General features: G+C 37.1%; 1 protein-coding gene and 1 non-coding gene across 3 annotated transcripts in view; both read right to left on the bottom strand.

The window, feature by feature from the left end:
• Positions 1–16: 16 nt before the first annotated feature.
• Positions 17–17,176, bottom strand: part of ETFDH (electron transfer flavoprotein dehydrogenase) — a 36,948-nt gene continuing 19,788 nt past the window's right edge. For both annotated transcript variants that reach the window (XM_030816273.1, XM_003257906.4), the window contains 7 exons: positions 13,056–13,202; positions 11,002–11,142; positions 9,570–9,713; positions 5,102–5,270; positions 2,346–2,528; positions 1,871–2,092; positions 17–336 (listed from right to left, as the gene is read on the bottom strand). In XM_030816273.1, coding sequence (XP_030672133.1) covers positions 173–336; positions 1,871–2,092; positions 2,346–2,528; positions 5,102–5,270; positions 9,570–9,713; positions 11,002–11,142; positions 13,056–13,202 — 1,170 coding nt within the window. In that variant the 3' untranslated portion in view covers positions 17–172. The remainder of the gene's footprint in view (positions 337–1,870; positions 2,093–2,345; positions 2,529–5,101; positions 5,271–9,569; positions 9,714–11,001; positions 11,143–13,055; positions 13,203–17,176) is intronic.
• LOC115836207 lies at positions 7,788–8,006 on the bottom strand. The gene has a single exon (XR_004031181.1). It is a non-coding gene; the product is annotated as a small nucleolar RNA U3 (small nucleolar RNA).

Raw genomic sequence — 17,176 nt, 5'->3', positions numbered from 1 at the left:
AAAGCAATACTCCTAATTTTTTATGGGACAATCTTAGATATAGTATAAAATTTTTATTTGATAATCATTTTGTGACTGTTCAGTAATATGCAGAAAGACATTTTGACATCTGTTAATCTCTAAACTTTTAAAGTTAGCTTGCCATACTTTAAAGAAACTGGCTAGCTGCAGTTTACATTCCATTGTAAGCAGGTCCTCCTCCACCTTCAGGTACCACCCAGTTAATATTCTGACTTGGATCTTTAATATCACATGTTTTACAATGTACACAGTTCTGAGCATTTATCTGTAACCGAAATCCATCACCTTGTTCCACAGGTACAAATTCATAAACTCCTGAAAAGTAAAAATAAATGATATTGAACTGCCTAACTTTAAAAATTTTTTAAATTCAAAGTAAAAATTAAGGAAAGAGTAGCCACAGAAACCTTAAAGGTTGCTTTCTGAATGCTTACCCATAGAGAATATTATGAAGACCTTGGTGCATTGCTATTGATGAGTATAAATTACATGTACATAATAAAAGGAGGTACAGCAGTTTTCAGCTGAGTTGTCTCACTATCAAGGGTACGCGACACCCAGTGTTTGAGTTCCACACAACCTCAAAGTCCTCCCTTATTCAGAGTCGTCCTCTCTTATTCACAGGGGACAAGTTCCAAGATCCTCAGTAGATGCCTGAAACCTCAGGTAGTACTCAACTTACACTGTCAATCAGAACACATTTCTGTTCATGTATTTTACCCACAAATGTGATGCCTTTTCCATCTTAAGGAAGCACTTGCCACACTCTGGCCATAACTTCTACAGTTTGAGGTCCAACAGCAAAACGCACAAATTTCTTTTTCCTCTTTCACAGAAGATACAGTCTTACAGTAGACCTTAGCAACCTCAGCATAGGATTTTTTTCTCTTTATAGAGAGAGAATTTTCTCCTTTCACTTAAAGGAAGCACTTTATGGCATCTCTGAATTGTCAGCATCACTACTCTTGCATTGTGGGGATATTTTTAAGTAAAATAAGGGTTACTGGACACAAGCATGATAATGTGACAGTAAATCTGATAACTCAGATGGCTACCAAGTGACATAACGAATGTTATGTGTGAATATGCTGGACAAAAGGATAATTCACATCCAGGGTGGGACAAGCCAGGATGGTACACAATTTAAAACTTAACGTGCACAATTTAAGACTCAAGAATTATTTGTTTCTGGAATTTTCTTATTTTCAGACCGTGGGTGACTGGGGGTAAGAGGATCCTAACGGTACAGCTAAAAAACTGAATTAGATCCAATCCTTAGTAACCTCAGGGAGTTTTCAACCCACTGTAATGACAAAAGCCAAAAGACCACGTCACACTGTATCTTCTTTTGTGAATGTACTAGTTTTCAAGTATCGGAATACTATTTTGTTCTACCATATCATTTGAGACCTGGTTCCTACTACTGTAATTTCAGTTGAAAGCTCAGCACTAAAAGAATATTCATGGTGAATTTAAAGTTTCAGAGCATTCCTTGGACTGAACGTAACCATAATGTGCTATTCTAGTACATGCACCCAAATACATACAGATGAGCTGCCATGACAGAAATGACTTTAAATAGTCACATGAACATGCAAAGAGAGGTATTTCATTTTCAAGAATCTTCATCTTAGTCTGAGCGTAGACAAAGGCTTTTTTTTGAGAAATGTTATCTGAACTAGGCTTAACAAAACCAGTAGTTAAAAGTATGTTTCCTAAAGGAAGCTGGATGAAGTCATTTACAATTTCTAAGGAATGGAAGGCGATACAGAAATCATTTTTTAAAAGAACAAAATCATATTCCTAAGATGTTTAAAGCAAATATTTAGGAATAGATGGAAATTATTACCTGCAGGACAGAATCGCTGCTCGGGCCCATCATATATCGACAGATTTCTATTTACAGGTATACTGTCATCCCTTAAGGTTAAATGTGCCGGCTGGTCATGTTCATGATTAGTACCACTCAGAGCCACAGATGACAAGAGGTCAAAACTGATCTGTCCATCGGGTTTTGGATACTCAATAGGTGTGCAATCCTTGGCTGGCTTGAGCCGTTCAAAGTCAGAACCTTCAACAATTTTGAGGGAAATGCTTAACAAAATATGATTTTCAAGTACTTAAGCCTATTTGTATAAAAACTTCAAAATATTATTACACCAAAGAAATATGACTAGCCCTCAAGTAATAATATACTGTTCTTAGACACTAAATTTATAATTTCTCCAAGCAAGTTTAAAACATTAAAACGATTGTTCTCTAATTAATGGATCCCATTCATGAATTTTTAATGATCATGTTACTCATACTCTTGTTTGAATTACCTTTATGTTTCAGAGTCCATGGCTCCATTCCTCTCAATATCCAGTAAAAGATTCCAGTGTAAATCATCCCTCCATATACACCCAGTACTCCGTGGCAGGACGGTCTTATATTTCTAACAGAATATAGCTCTTTCCATACCCATGAGTTCTTCAAATTGTCCTCATATTCAGTTACATGGAGTCCTTTTATTAAAAACATGAAATATTAAGTGTGAAACTGCCCAAATGTGCATAAAATACACTAAAGTATTTTGCTACTTTGATATCTGATGAGTGAAGTTTTTTTTTTTTTCGAGACAAGGTCTTGCTCTGTCACCCAGGTTGGAGTACAGTGGTGTGATCATGGCTCACTGCAACCTCCACCTCCCAGATTCAAGCCACCCTCCCGCCTCAGCCTCCTGAGTAGGTGGGACCAGAGGCACACGCCACCACGCCCTACTAATATTTGTATTTTTGGTAGAAAGAGGGTTTCGCCATGTTGCCCAGGCTGGTCTTGAACTCCTGGGCTCAAGTGATAGGCCCGCCTCAGCCTCCCAGAGTGCTGGGATCACAGGCATGAGCCACCGCACCTGGCTGATGAGTGAATCTTAAGTAATTTTTTAAAACATGGTCCACAGTGAAGGCTCTTTCATGTATAAATGTTGGCATCTTCCAAAAAGACAACCATTAGATATAGATATGTTATTAATAGGCAGTAAGGCATTTGATTTCTTATATTGGTAGCATGGAAAATTAGTTTCAAATTTTAGTGAAACCGAGAAAGAAGCTTTAAGATAAAAAGTTCATGCTACCTGTAAGAGTGAAAAAAATTTACAACTCAACTATTTCTACCTGCTATGGGTTGAAATAAGTCCCCCCTAAAATAGGTTTTGAAGTCCTAACCTCCAGTACCTTAGACTGTGACCTTATTAGTGGCTGTAGATATAATTAGTTAAGAAGAGGTCTACTACAGTACAATGGGTCTCTAATCCAATATGACTGGTATCCTTAGAAGAAGGGACAGAACTGGGCACGGTGGCTCTAGCCTGTAATTTCCAGCTACTTGGGAGGCCAAAGTGGGAGGACTGCTTGAGCCAAGGAATTTGGGATTGCAGAGACCAAGGATTGCACCACTGCACTCCAGCTTGGGCAACAGAGAGAGACCCTGTCTCTAAAAACAAAAACAAACCCACCACTTCATAGAGAAAACTCGGTGCATGCACTTAAGAGGACAAATTGGTTCCCTTACGGCTTTTGGTGGACTCCACGTGACTACTTTTTCCAGTCATTGTTTCCTGTTCTGACTCCACTCCCCTTTTCTTTAGGCTTTAACCCTCAATCTAGTCTTTGGTGATATACTGGCTCCAGTATTATCTATGTGTGGTACTATATGCACATGATACAGTTCAAGTACGGCTGGTGGTCCAACAAGGAATGATACTTGACAAGAAAATTAGAAAAAAACTTCTACCCAGCCACTGCACTCCATCTTGGCTATTCCATTCTCCCTGAAGTGCCCTTTGCCCTTTCTGTTTTCCACTTCATCTTCCCACGCTAGGCCTCCATTCCTACAAAGATTTGAAGGCATAACCTGGTTACATACCTCTAACTAGAGGAACATTTACTGGGGATTCTAAGAATTAAGACTCATTTATCAAATATCTGTGGCGTCGCTACCGTATGCCAGGTGTGTAGGATTCACAGTAAGCAACACCTCTAGTATCGGAGTTTTCATCCAAGTGGCAGAAGACAAAAAGTTGATAAATAAGTAAATAATATAATGTACCAAAAGGTGGAAAATGTGCTAGAAAAGGCCATGCAGGGGGAACTCGGGTTGTGCGTTAATTGGTGTGGTCAAGGCAGGGCCACTGTGAGTGCTATTTAAACAGGGAAAGAGAACAAAGGAGCCAGCCGTGAGCAAAGACCATGAGGTGGGAGTGCTTGGCATGTTCCGGGAACTGTAAAGAGGCCAGTGTGGCTGGAGTTGGTAAAGGGTCTTTTTAGATTAAAGCTTTACGGAGGTATAAGTGCTGGCTGGTTCTCTCCACCACAGCAGAAGAGTCATAGGCTTATATTTACAAAGCTTGCTAAAGAATACGTAGCTAAATTCTGCCTTTTGTAAAGGTATTCGTTCTATTGATACTTAAGTATTTGGGAGGTATCTTAATTGTGTGTATTACATGTATGCAATATAAATGCAGTACTGTCATATTTGTAATAGTTTCTAACTAGGTGGGACACCACTGGTTCTTTTCTTTCTTGTGTGTGGGGGATGGAGTTTTGCTCTTGTTGCCCAGGCTGGAGTGCAATGGCACAATCTCAGCTCACTGCAACCTCCACCACCCGGGTTCAAGTGATTCTTCTGCCTCAGCCTCCCAAGTAGCTGGGATTACAGGCACCCGCCACCACACCCAGCTAATTTTTTTGTATTTTTAGTAGAGATGGGGTTTCACTATGTGGGCCAGGCTAGTCTCGAGCTCCTGACTTCAGATGATCCACCCGCCTCAGCCTACCAAAGTGCTGGGATTACAGGCGTGAGCCACCGTGCCTGGCTACCACTGGTAATTTTCTACTTTTTTGATGTGAATAAAACAGAACATTATAGTAAAAAATCACTGACTGTAATTATTGAGAATAAGTCATGTAGTTTTATTTGCATAGCATGCTTCTTAATACTTTCTATAAAGTGACAGATGCAATACAAATCTTTTAATGTCAATTGAAATACACATAACCCAGCAATTTTCTTTTTTATACTTTACACAGGAATTTCTTACCTATTGTCTTTGATTGGAGATTTTCACTAGTTAGTTGATTAAAAATAGATTCTGCTGCTAAAATTCCACTTTTCATTGCTGTGTGAGTACCTTTGATCTTGGGAACATTCATAAAACCAGGACTACAACCAATTAGTAAACCACCAGGAAAGGTGAGTTTTGGTATAGACTGAGGAAAGAAAGATTCAGAATACATTTGTTAGCTCAAATTAAACAAGAACAACAGAATACTCCAAATCAGTCTTAAAGTATTCTAGAGCTGTAGGGAAAGGTTGAAAAATAAATACATGAAAATGAATTGAGCAAAGGAATAAAACAGAGCAAGGGCAGTTTTCTTCTTCCTGCTCTAAGAGTGAGGATTAGGACTATTACTATTTTTCTGTGAGAGTTCTTCTTTTTCCATCCTCATAACTGATCCACATGGGACAGATTTAGGACTGAAGCATCAATATGTTTTAAATAGAATGTTTTATTTATACATATCCATGTCATAGTTAAAATATTCTCTAAACCTGAATGCTGTTATCTAAATTGTGATTTGCTTGGAAATCAAAACCACAATGAGATATCATTTCACCCTAGTTAGAATGGCTATTATCAAAAAGACAAAAAATATACTGGTGAGGATGTGGGAAAAAGAAAACTCACACAGTGTTGGTGGGATGTAAATTAGTACAACCATTATGGAAAACAGTATAGCGGTTCCTAAAAAAGCTACAAATAGAACTACCCATATGACCCAGCAATCCCACTATTGGGTATATATCCAAAAGAAAGCAAGTCAGTATGTGGAAGAGATACCTGCACTCTCATATTTATTGCAGCAGTATTCACAATAATTGCCAAGATACGGAATCAAACTAAGTTTTCATCAACAGATGAATGGATCAAGAAAACATGGTATATATATACACACAATGGAATACTATTCAGCCGGAAGAACAAATGAAATATTGTCATCTGTGACAACATGGATGAGCCTGGAAGACATGTTAAGTCAGTCAAGCACAGAAAGATAAACACCCTATGTTCTCACTCATATATGGAAACTTAAAAAGTTGATCTTATGGAAGTGGAGAGTAGAACAGTGGCTACTAGAGGAGGGGAATGGTAGAAAGGGATGCGGGGCGTGGGGGCGGGATACGGAGAGATTGGTTAATGGATACAGAAATACAGCTAGATAGGAGGAATAAGTTCTATTGTTCTATAGCACTGTAGAGTGACTATAATAAAGAATAATTTGTTATTTTTTTTCCAATACCTAGAAGAAAAGATTTTAAATATTACCAACACAAAGAAATGATAAAGGTTTGAGCTGATGGGTATACTAATTACCCTGATTTGATCATTAAACATTATACACATGTATGGAAATATCACATTGTATCCTCTCTTCCCCCAAAATTAAGTGGACCTGAAAATTTCAAAGGGCATATAAAAAAAAAAAAACAACTGTAATTTGCTTTTACATGCATTCGGGGTAATACAAGACTTACAAAGGATACTATACACCCTCTTTATTTTACTTTGACAGCTAGGGATAGAAACCTATGCTCTAATCATGGCACCACTGCAACTAGCTACTACCCTAAACAATAGATTTTGATTAAGGACAAGCTGAATTTCCAAAATAAAATAGATAAAGACAATTCTTTGGACCTTAGTATACATTTCTGATTAAAAAAATATAATAAAGGGTGGGATATTTTTCAGCTTAGACAATAAATGTCTATATGTAGCCCACAGTATAGCAACTGAACTATGGATTGTTTGCATGGGAAAATGTACTCTTATAGTTTGAAAAGAAGAGCCAAGCAGCGTTGTTCTTTCCACATTCTGTATTTTTTTCTTCTCTGAGGATTTCCTAAAGTAAGCCATGGGGTCTTTGTTGAGAAAATGGTGAGTGGTACATTTGGCTGATGGTAGTAAGAGGGACTCAGGAGGGAGTTAATAAGAAAACTATTGACATCAACTGCAAAAGAGACATGGTGAGCACTCTGTCGCCACAGCTCTCATCAATGATAGAATTCCGTGAGGGAATAGTGGTGAAAAGCAAAACTAGGGGGCAGAAGGAATGCTGGTAAGAGAGAAGGATCAGGGCCCAGGTCCTTTCACAGTATATGTGGGGAATTAATTTATGACTGTGGTTCTCAGACCAAACTCAGGATTAGGACCACTTAGATAAAAGAGCATTAAATCAGGACCACAGAGCAGACAATGGGGAGGAGGTGCTATCTGGAGTGCTACTAGCTGAAAACAGATAAAGATTAGGGACTTAGATGATGACAATGCTTTTCTCAAATAAGGCTGTGGCTTTGTTGACACCAAGTTTGATTCAAGAACCAGAAGAATGTGAAATTTAATAAAAGGATATAAACTATGAGTGCAAGTTCTTCCAAAATAGGTGCTTAAATCCTAAGAATAAAAATATTATGCCCAAGGAAAATGTATGTGTTTAAGTTCTAGAAGGATCCTACCTTGTGTGGGGTGGGTTACTAGCAGCTACGCACCTTGTTTGGGACATTCATTAAACTAGGGCTACAAGTAATTAGAAACCCACTAGGGGAAGATGAGTTTTGGTATAGTCAGCTGAAGAAGGAGAAAAAAGGCAGTATTTGTTAGCTCAAAATAAACAAAACTGAATGTTTCAAATTGTTGCCTCTTCTTTTTCTTTACCTAAATGGGAGCCACTTGGACTGCATCCTTTCCCTCTCACTCTCCCTAAGGAAGGATAAAACAATCATCAATGCCGAATGGCAGCTGAGCAAAGCAGCATCAAGAGCCGGGCGGCATCACGCTTGGGAGAAAATACTGCGCTCTCCTCGTGGTTTCTGGTGCTTGCTACACCTTCAGAGAAACCTCTCTAGTATTGAACTACAGAAATGATCCCTGAAAGTGTAGTCTTTGTTGCCTCTTAAGGTCTTCAAGACCTTAACTGGAAATAAGTTTCTGAATCTCTGGCCAATGAAATCAGAAAATTCAGGTGAAAAGTGTGTGAAAAGTGTGTGTGTGTGTGTGTTGTGTGGTGTGTATGTGTGTGTGTGTGTGATGGGGGGAGGGGAGAGTCATCTCCTGTCGATTTGCAAATCATTTGACATGTTTGACATGCTTAAGTACACAAGGTACATGGTTTTCAGTAAAAATCTGTGTGTACTATTGAATATACTGAAACCTTTATAAATTACAGAGTAGGGTTAGATTGACAGTAACTATTATGGACATTATTTTTAAGAGTTTAATAGGCTTGAATACAGTTATGTAATTCAATACATATTTCTACCAAATGAATTACTACTCTAGAAACAAAAACAATCTCATGAGAAGTAATCTCATGACAGACTTTGGGGACAGCATTATTTTAAGATTCTAGTGATTATGTTTATAATGTAGCTATGGTTTTGAGTTTATGAAATACTATTAGAGTAATAAAGTATTTAGAACCTCACTTTTAAAGATAAGTCAATTTCTCCTCCCCAAATTTTCCTATTATCTGTTACTTTTATAATAAGTTTTATAAAGAAATCCAATTTCTAAGATAGTACTAGATTCCTAGAATATTAGAGACACAGGGATCATATTTATTTTACAGATGATCTCTTAAGGCCAAAGTTAAAGAACTTGCTCCAAATAATTTGCTACAAGCTTTAGAGCAGATTTTTAGATCATCTTACCTGTATGATAACATTTCTCCAACAGTATTAACAGCTTTTATGACAATTAGCTACTAGGTCTTATTTCATTGTTTAATACAGACTGAATACATTATATTTGAGAAGATTTTGAATGTATATAAAAATAGGACAATTAAGGTAAAAGCTTAACAGAGGTAACCTAAAAGGCATGAATGTTACTAGGTAGTTGGAATGAATGAATTATGTTTGCTGAAAACTAAATTTGTCTTTGAGTTTTCTGGCAGTTAAGGAATAAAGAGAGATATTGTAGATTACAGTTTTTATTTTCTGGTTAAAACAACAAACAAAATGTCCATGAATTTATCTCCAGAGATCAATATATTATTTTTTGTTTTTGTTTTTGAGATGGAGTCTTACTCTGCTGCTCAGGCTGGAGTGTAGTGGCACAATCTTGGCTCACTGCAACCTCCACCTCCTAGGCTCAAGTGATTCTCCTGTCTCAGCCTCCTGAGTAGCTGGGACCACAGGCGCTCGTCACCACGCCTGGCTAATCTTTCTATTTTTTGTAGAAATGGGGTTTCGCCATGTTGCCCAGGCAGACTGCCCAACTCGGCCTTCCAAAGTGCTGGGATTACAGGTATGAGCCACTGTGCCCAGCCTAATATATTCTTAAAACTAAATTCATGGTGTAATTGAAGTACTGTGTGACACAGTTTTAGAAATGCTACATACTTTTCTTGTTCCAATATTGTTTTTATTCTTTATCTAAATTTGTTATATGTTCAATTCTGAATTTATAATACAGAAACAAGGAAAATAAAAGTTGGAAGAGTTACCTGAAAGCCACCTTCATTGAGAGCTCTGGCTCCGTATGCAATCCTTTTTCCACCTTCCAAGGTTGGCCGAATGCTAGGATGGTGTTTCCACCTCTGGAACTCTCTAAATGGACTCAGGTATGGATTCTGATAGTCTAGACCAACCTTAAAAATTTACATTTATATTAAATTAGACATTTTTATTTCAAATTAAATCAGCTAAAATGTGAGCCATGTTTATCAGAAAACATGTACGTTAAATTTCTTGTACTCAAAAGTATTTGGAGCACTATGTGCAGTAATCCAAATGTAAATTAAAAATTGTATAAAATCTGTTTGGAAAAGAAAAGGTAAAGAAAAGGATAGCATGTGTTTATTATCATCAAAATTATGAAAATTTAGAACATACTAACAAATCCTTGTGCTCTGGAACTCAAAGTCCAAATTAGAAAAACATAATCTATCATGAGATTAGAAAATAAAAATGAACAACAAAAAAACAAATTAGAACAATATCTGTAGGTAAGCATCTCAGATTATGTTTCTATGAAAGGAGCTGTAATGATTTATTATACATTAATCAATACCAATTTGAAAGAAACTAATAATCTATACTACAGTATGACTGGGGAAAAAATAAAGAAAAAGGATGGAAACTACACTTAGAAAAAAAGAGGAAAAGAAATATAGAAGGTTACATTTTATAATGCATTACCAAAGTGTTAAAATTAACCACATCTTTTTCCTTTGATACAATTAAGTCACAGGAATAAATATCCAAAGGTGATGGGATGAACATTTGACTGGGGGGTCAAAAAACACCAGTAACACATAAATTTAACAATGTATCATATGGAGGTCTAATCATGGCACTAAACTATAAAGCTGCCACCAATTGCAAGGTACAGAAACTAATTTTTCCATTCTTTGTAATGTTCAACATGTAATTTACTGCAAAGATGTGTAGGAGGCCAAAAAAGGAGAAACTGCTGGTATTTTTAAAAAGTTCTAAGTTCAAACCTAGTGCTGATTTCATTTTCAGTGGTAGCATGCCACAGTGGAAATGGGATTTGAGGTCAGACAAGGTCAGGCATTTCTGCCTGTTATTTAATGGGTGTATATGGGTAAGTTGTTTTAACGTATTTGGACTTAGTTTTCTCATCTGTAAAATGAAGATATACCTATTTCACAGTTATTATGAAACTTACTTAGAAATCTCAGAAAAGCATCCAGCACAGTGCCTGGAGTGTAGCAGCTACTATTACTACTGCTACCTGTGTTTAGTAGACTTAATGACACAGCAGCCATAAGCACTTTATATATTGATAAAATTAGAAAGTAAGCTTTAAATAAAAAGCATTTTACAGTCTTCAGATTCAAAACCCTTATTTTATAACACTGATGGAAATATAACTCTAGCAGTAGAATTTTCCCTAATGGGAATATAACTTACCACAAGACCAAGAGCTACTAGGGGTTCACCTTCATTCAAATGATAGAGGAAAGATCCTCCATAGGTATGTCTGTCCAAGGGCCAACCAACAGTGTGATCTACTCTCCCAGGTTTCCAGTTCTTTTCATCAATAACCCATAACTAAAAAAAAAACAAAAACAAACAAACAAAAAAGTCCTGCAGTATTTTAAAAATGTTTTTATGTCACCACAATGCATAAAACTTGCCAGGTTTAATGTCTTATTTATGAAAATTACAAGTGAAAAACTGTAATATAAGAATACAACAAAATTACCTCAAATATCAAAGAAGGCTGGGCACAGTGGCTCACGCCTGCAATCCTAGCACTTTGGGAGGCTGAGGTGGGCAAATCACTTGAGGTCAGGAGTTTGAGACTATCCTGGCCAACATGGTAAAACCCTGTCTCTACTAAAACTACAAAAATTAGCTGGGCATGGTGGCGGACGCCTGTAATCCCAGCTACTCAGGAGGCTGAGGCATGAGAATTGCTTGAACCCGGGAGGCAGAGGTTGCGGTGAGCTGAGATCATGCCACTGCACTCCAGCCTGGGTGATGGAGCATGACTCAGTCTCAAAAAAAAAAAAAAATAATAATACTAAAGAATACAGGTGGATCACCTTGAATATCAAAGAAAATTATATCAAAGTGCAGCATCAGTCAGAGTAAAGAGACAGGTCAGAAAACTTATGAACTCTTTAAGACATTAAATAGATTCTCAAATTGGTAAAGACTTTTATACAATTATAGCAAATTAGGAAATCCTACTGAAAGGCTGAGGGAAAGTTCTGTGGTGCTGGTAGTGTTCTCTATCTTCATCTGGGTGACAGCCACATGGGTATGTTCACCATGTAAAAATTAATGTAGCTGTACACTTAAGGTCTCTTCATAATAGACATGTATTCTCCAACAAAGAAATGTATTCCCTCTACCCTGCCCCCCACAATTGAAATAAATTGTTCACCCTCTTTTCAGACTGGTAAATTTTAAATTCTGAACAATTTCTATCTGAAATATTATCTAAGTCAGATAATATTACATGTAATCAGACATATGCAATCTATCAAAACAAACCCTTATTCACAATGAATCTAGTTTTATATAGACTTTGAACCTTTCTGAGATTTAACCTAAAATAAATTTTTTGTTGTTAATTACTATATTTTTAATTTTTTTAGAGATAGGATCTCACTCTGTCACCCAGGCTAGGGTGCAGTGGTATGATCACAGGTCACTGCAGTCTTGATCTCTTGGAGTGAAGTGGTTCTCCTGCTTCAGCCTCCAGAGTAGCTGGGACTACAGGTGTGCACCACCACACCTGGCTAATTTTTAAATTTTTAGTATAGATGACACTACGTTGCCCAGGCAGGTCTTGAACTCCTGGACCCAAGCAATCATCTTGCCTTGGCCTCTCAAAATGCTGGCGTTATGGGTGTGGGCCACCACTGCTAACTCCACAAAAATATTTAAACAAAAGGGTTATAATGAAAATTTTACATTTACATTCTAATAAGCCTAGGATTTGGGAAAATAAGACTAGAGAATGGGTAAATTGAGAAAATGTACAATACATAACCTAATTAAATTTTAGGTTGCAGATTAATATACTATGGCTGAGTGTGTCTTTCATAAAGAAAATTATCTTCATATTACAATTTTGAAAAAATAATTCTTTGTAGGATGTGGTCATCCTACAAACAGCATATGGATAACAAGAACAATCCTAACAGGGCAGATGGCATTACAATGAAAAAGAAAAAAAGATTCAAATATTCACAAGTTCAAGATTCACTTCAAGCAATACTTGATACAACAATTCCAACATGTAAAACTAACTTAACCAGTAAGAGAATTTGATCAGTAATATCTTCTAGCCCCTTGAAAAATATCCCAAATAGTTTTAGTCATAATGAACATTTCAAGACAATGAAAAAATATAACTAAAATTAAATCAGTATTATAAACTACCTGATAATACAAATAAATTTAAATTCCATCTTTCCCAAAATTAAAATTACAGAAATAAACCAGGATACCTCCTTCAGTCCAATCCCGTAGGTTTGAGGTTCACAATTTGCTCTCAAATCAAACTTCTTATATAGTTGCTTGGCTAGATGTCCATGGCAACCTTCTGCAAAAATTGTGACTTTAGCATGTAGTTCCAGTCCTCTCTCAAATGTTGCCTGAAAAGCAAAAACATGTTAAATGGCAACATTTGACAATTTAAAATACATTCACATTCTGGTCAGATTCAAATTGAACTATGATTCAGATGTAGAAGAGACAGTGCAAATGTATAATATTATAAAGAATCACATAGTAAATATATAATATATAGAATCATATAATCTTACTCTTCTCACTTAAAATACCTCATGGAAATCTTTTCAAGTCACTGTAGAGCTCAAATCCTTCTCTTTAATGGCTAGGTAGTAGTCCATGTAGAGAGACAGGATAGAGTATCCAGCTCCTCTGCCAATGGATAATAGCCATTCACTGTTTCCAGCTTATGCATGAACATAAACAATGTTATAAGATATAAACACTCTTGAATATATATTTAATATAGAGCTGACCCTTGAACAAGATGGGTTTGAACTGTGTGGGTTCACATATACAAGGATTTATTTTTAACCAACTAAGGATTGAAAATACAATATTCATCAGATGTGAAACCCGAGTATTTGGAAGACCGATTTTTCATATATGCGAGTTCTGCAGGGCTAACCTTGGGACTTGAGTATGCATGAATTTTGGTATACTTGGGGGGTCCTGGAGCCACTCTACCATGCACACCAAGGGACACCCATATACATGTACAATATTGGTGCTTTTATTCCTGTAAGATAGATTCCTAGGAGTGGCCCTCTTAGATCGAAGGGTACATCTATTTTTTTAAATTGATATTATCATATTACTTTCTAAAAAGCCTGAAGCAATGAATATATTTCCATCAGTAGTATATAAGACCCTTTCCCTATAGTACAGTTAGTGACAGATGTAACTGTTCCTTTTACATTTTTGCTAGTGTATCAAGTGTGATAACTCACTACTATTTTATTTTAATTTTTTAATTTTTTTTTTTTTTTTTTGAGACAGAGTTGTGCTCTTGTTGCCCAGGCTGGAGTGCAATGGCACGATCTCGGCTCACTGCAACCTCTGCCTCCAGGGTTCAAGCAATGCTCCTGCCTCAGCCTGCTGAGTAGCTGGGATTACAGGTACCTGCCACCAAGCCCAGCTAATTTTTTGTATTTTTAGTAGAGACGGAGTTTCACCATGTTGGCCAGGCTGGTGTCGAACTCCTGACCTCAGATGATCCACCCACCTTGGCCTCCCAAGGTGCTGGGATTACAGGCGTGAGCCACGGTGCCTGGCCCTCAATACTATTTTAATTTGCATTTCCCTGATTACTATTTTGAGCATCTTTTCTTTTTGATTCAAGAAATAGTGAATGAATACCTACAATGTGCCAGGTTCTGTGCTAGGCATTGGGAATACATGGATGAATTAAAAAAAGATATGTTCCTTTTCTTTGGACTAGCCATAGAGACAGACATTAAATGAATACATGAGTATATAATTACAAATTGTTTAAGTGCTATGAAAGAGAGCAGAGGGTATTACAAGGGAGAATAATAGAAGCCAGCTATTCTAGATTGAGTGAACAGGAAAGTCCTCTTTGAAGAAATGACATTTAACCTCTGGACTCTGAAAAAAACATATTTAAGTATCTTTACTTATGATTAGTGGTCACTGGAGTTGTTCTTCTATGAATTGTTAATTTTTTAGATTCTACCCATTTTTCCAATGTGTTGTCTTTTTTCTTGTCGACGTTTAAGTGTTCCTTGATATTACAGATAGTCAAACATTTACAGACTTTATAGTATATTTTGGTATAAAGAAGTGTTTAACTTTTATATATTAAGTTAAAAAAGGTTTGTCTGTTTTTTACAGGTTTTTAGTATCTTGTTGCCATAGGGTGGCTTACCCTACCCCTAGATTGTTAACTGTCATCTCTTAGATTTCTGATTTGTATTGTTTTAGATCTTTAAATCACCAGAAAGAAACAACCAGCAAACCGGGGTCCAACTCTATTTGCTTCCAGATGGACAGTTTCCCCAGCACTACTTATAAAACAATTCAATCTGTATGAACTAGAATATTAATTAACATATTTCTGTTTCTTCTTAGAGGTAACATGCCCTTTAGTGTTCAAGGGACAGGCCGTGGAGCCACACTGCCTGTATTCAAATCCCAGCCCCACTACTTACCAGCTGTCTGACCCCAGCCAAGTTACTTAACCTCTGTAACTTAAAAATGTCCAAATCAGAATTCTTATAATAAGATGCATATTGGAGATAGGAACCAAGAGAAGGCTGTAAGAGAGCCAAGTCAAAAAAGTGTTTCAAGAAGGAAAACATAATCCAACTGTGTCAAGTGCTACCCACTAGAAGGTCAAGTAAGGGAAAACAGAGACCTGTCCACCAGATTGGCAAAATGGGGGTATTTGTGACTCTAACAAGAGCTGTTTCAGTGAAATGGCAGGGAGAAAGCCTAGCTACAGTGGGTTAAATAGAGAGTGGAACAACACATTAAACAGAATCTTTGATTTTCCCCACTCTAATCTTGTGGTAGTACTGTTTTTAAAAACTTAGATTTTGGGGCTCAAATTACTAAGACTCCATTGTACTCTTCTATGCTATTAGATCTGTATAAATACAATATACAAAATATAAACGTTTTTACAAATGCAAAGCATAAAGTTAAAAACCATATATATATATATTTTTTTTTTTCAGACGGAGTCTCACTCTGTCGCCCAGGCTGGAGTGCAGTGGCGCGATTGCGGCTCACTGCAACCTCTGCCACCTGAAATAAGCCCATATTTGAACAAATGAGAACACACAAAAATGAAATATCAGAATGGTAGAATTTGTGTGCTTCAATTTTGTTATAAAATACAAAAATATTTAGACTAAAATATAATTTATAATTAGTCATAATATAGAAAATAACCATAATATATGAAAAACCATATTCTTTTACTGAGAAGCAGTATGAGATAACAGTTCTTTACAAACCTGGCTATGCATCGGAATCCCTGGAGGCTTGTTAAGAAACAGCTTCTTAGGCCTTCCTGCAGGACAGGCTGAGCCCCAAGATGTCACATGATTCTGATGTGGCCAGTTAAACCACTAGGAGTCCCAAACAGGATTTGCCATTTGCTTTTTTTTTTTTGAGAGGGAGTCTCGCTCTGTAGCCCAGGCTGGAGTGCAGTGGAGTGATCTCGGCTCACTGCAAGCTCCGCCTCCTGGGTTCACGCCATTCTCCTGCCTCAGCCTCCCGAATAGCTGGGATTACAGGCGTGCGCCACTATGCCCAGCTAATTTTTTTGTTTTTTTTTTTTTTAGTAGGGACGGGGTTTCACCGTGTTAGCCAGGATGGTCTCTATCTCCTGACCTCGTGATCTGCCTGCCTCAGCCTCCCAAAGTGCTGGGATTACAGGCGTGAGCCAATGCGACAGGCCGCTATTTGCTTTTAAAGCAGGAAATATGAGAAGGAGAAAGTCTGCTGTAAGAGACTGTAGATTCCTAATTCTATTCCAAGAGTGGCAGAGAGGAGGATAAACTATCAGTTGACAAATATTTACTAAGACCTAATATGTACCTGGCATTATGCCAGGCATTGGAATAACTCCAGGATCTCCATCCTTAGGGAGCTTATAATCTAGTTGGGAAATCAGAAAATAAATAAACCTGAATAGACAGGTTAGTTGATTGAGATGTTAATTTGTGTTTTGTTCATATTATAGGACAGCAAGCTATTTTTTTCCTTATCTTTTCCAAAGAGTGAGAATTCTATGTTCTAATGGTTTTGCTTTCAGATTCAAAAATACAAGATGTGAAAACCTGAAAATTATCCAGGTTTATATTTTGAAATGGGAGGTGGAGAATCAGTTTTATATCTACCAAAAGATGTTAAATCATGTCAATGTGCTTAAGAATATTGTGATAAAGGCCGGGCGTGGTGGCTCATGCCTGTAATCCCAGCACTTTGGGAGGCCGAGGTGGGTGGATTACTAGGTCAGGAGTTCAAGACCAGCCTGGCCAACATGGCAAAACCCCGTCTCTACTAAAAATACAAAAAGTAGCCAGGC

This window comes from Nomascus leucogenys, chromosome 7b, assembly GCF_006542625.1.
Source record: "Nomascus leucogenys isolate Asia chromosome 7b, Asia_NLE_v1, whole genome shotgun sequence".
NCBI lineage: Eukaryota > Metazoa > Chordata > Mammalia > Primates > Hylobatidae > Nomascus > Nomascus leucogenys.
Note: the sequence above shows the minus strand (reverse complement) of the source record. Positions and strands in the feature narration are given on the sequence as shown.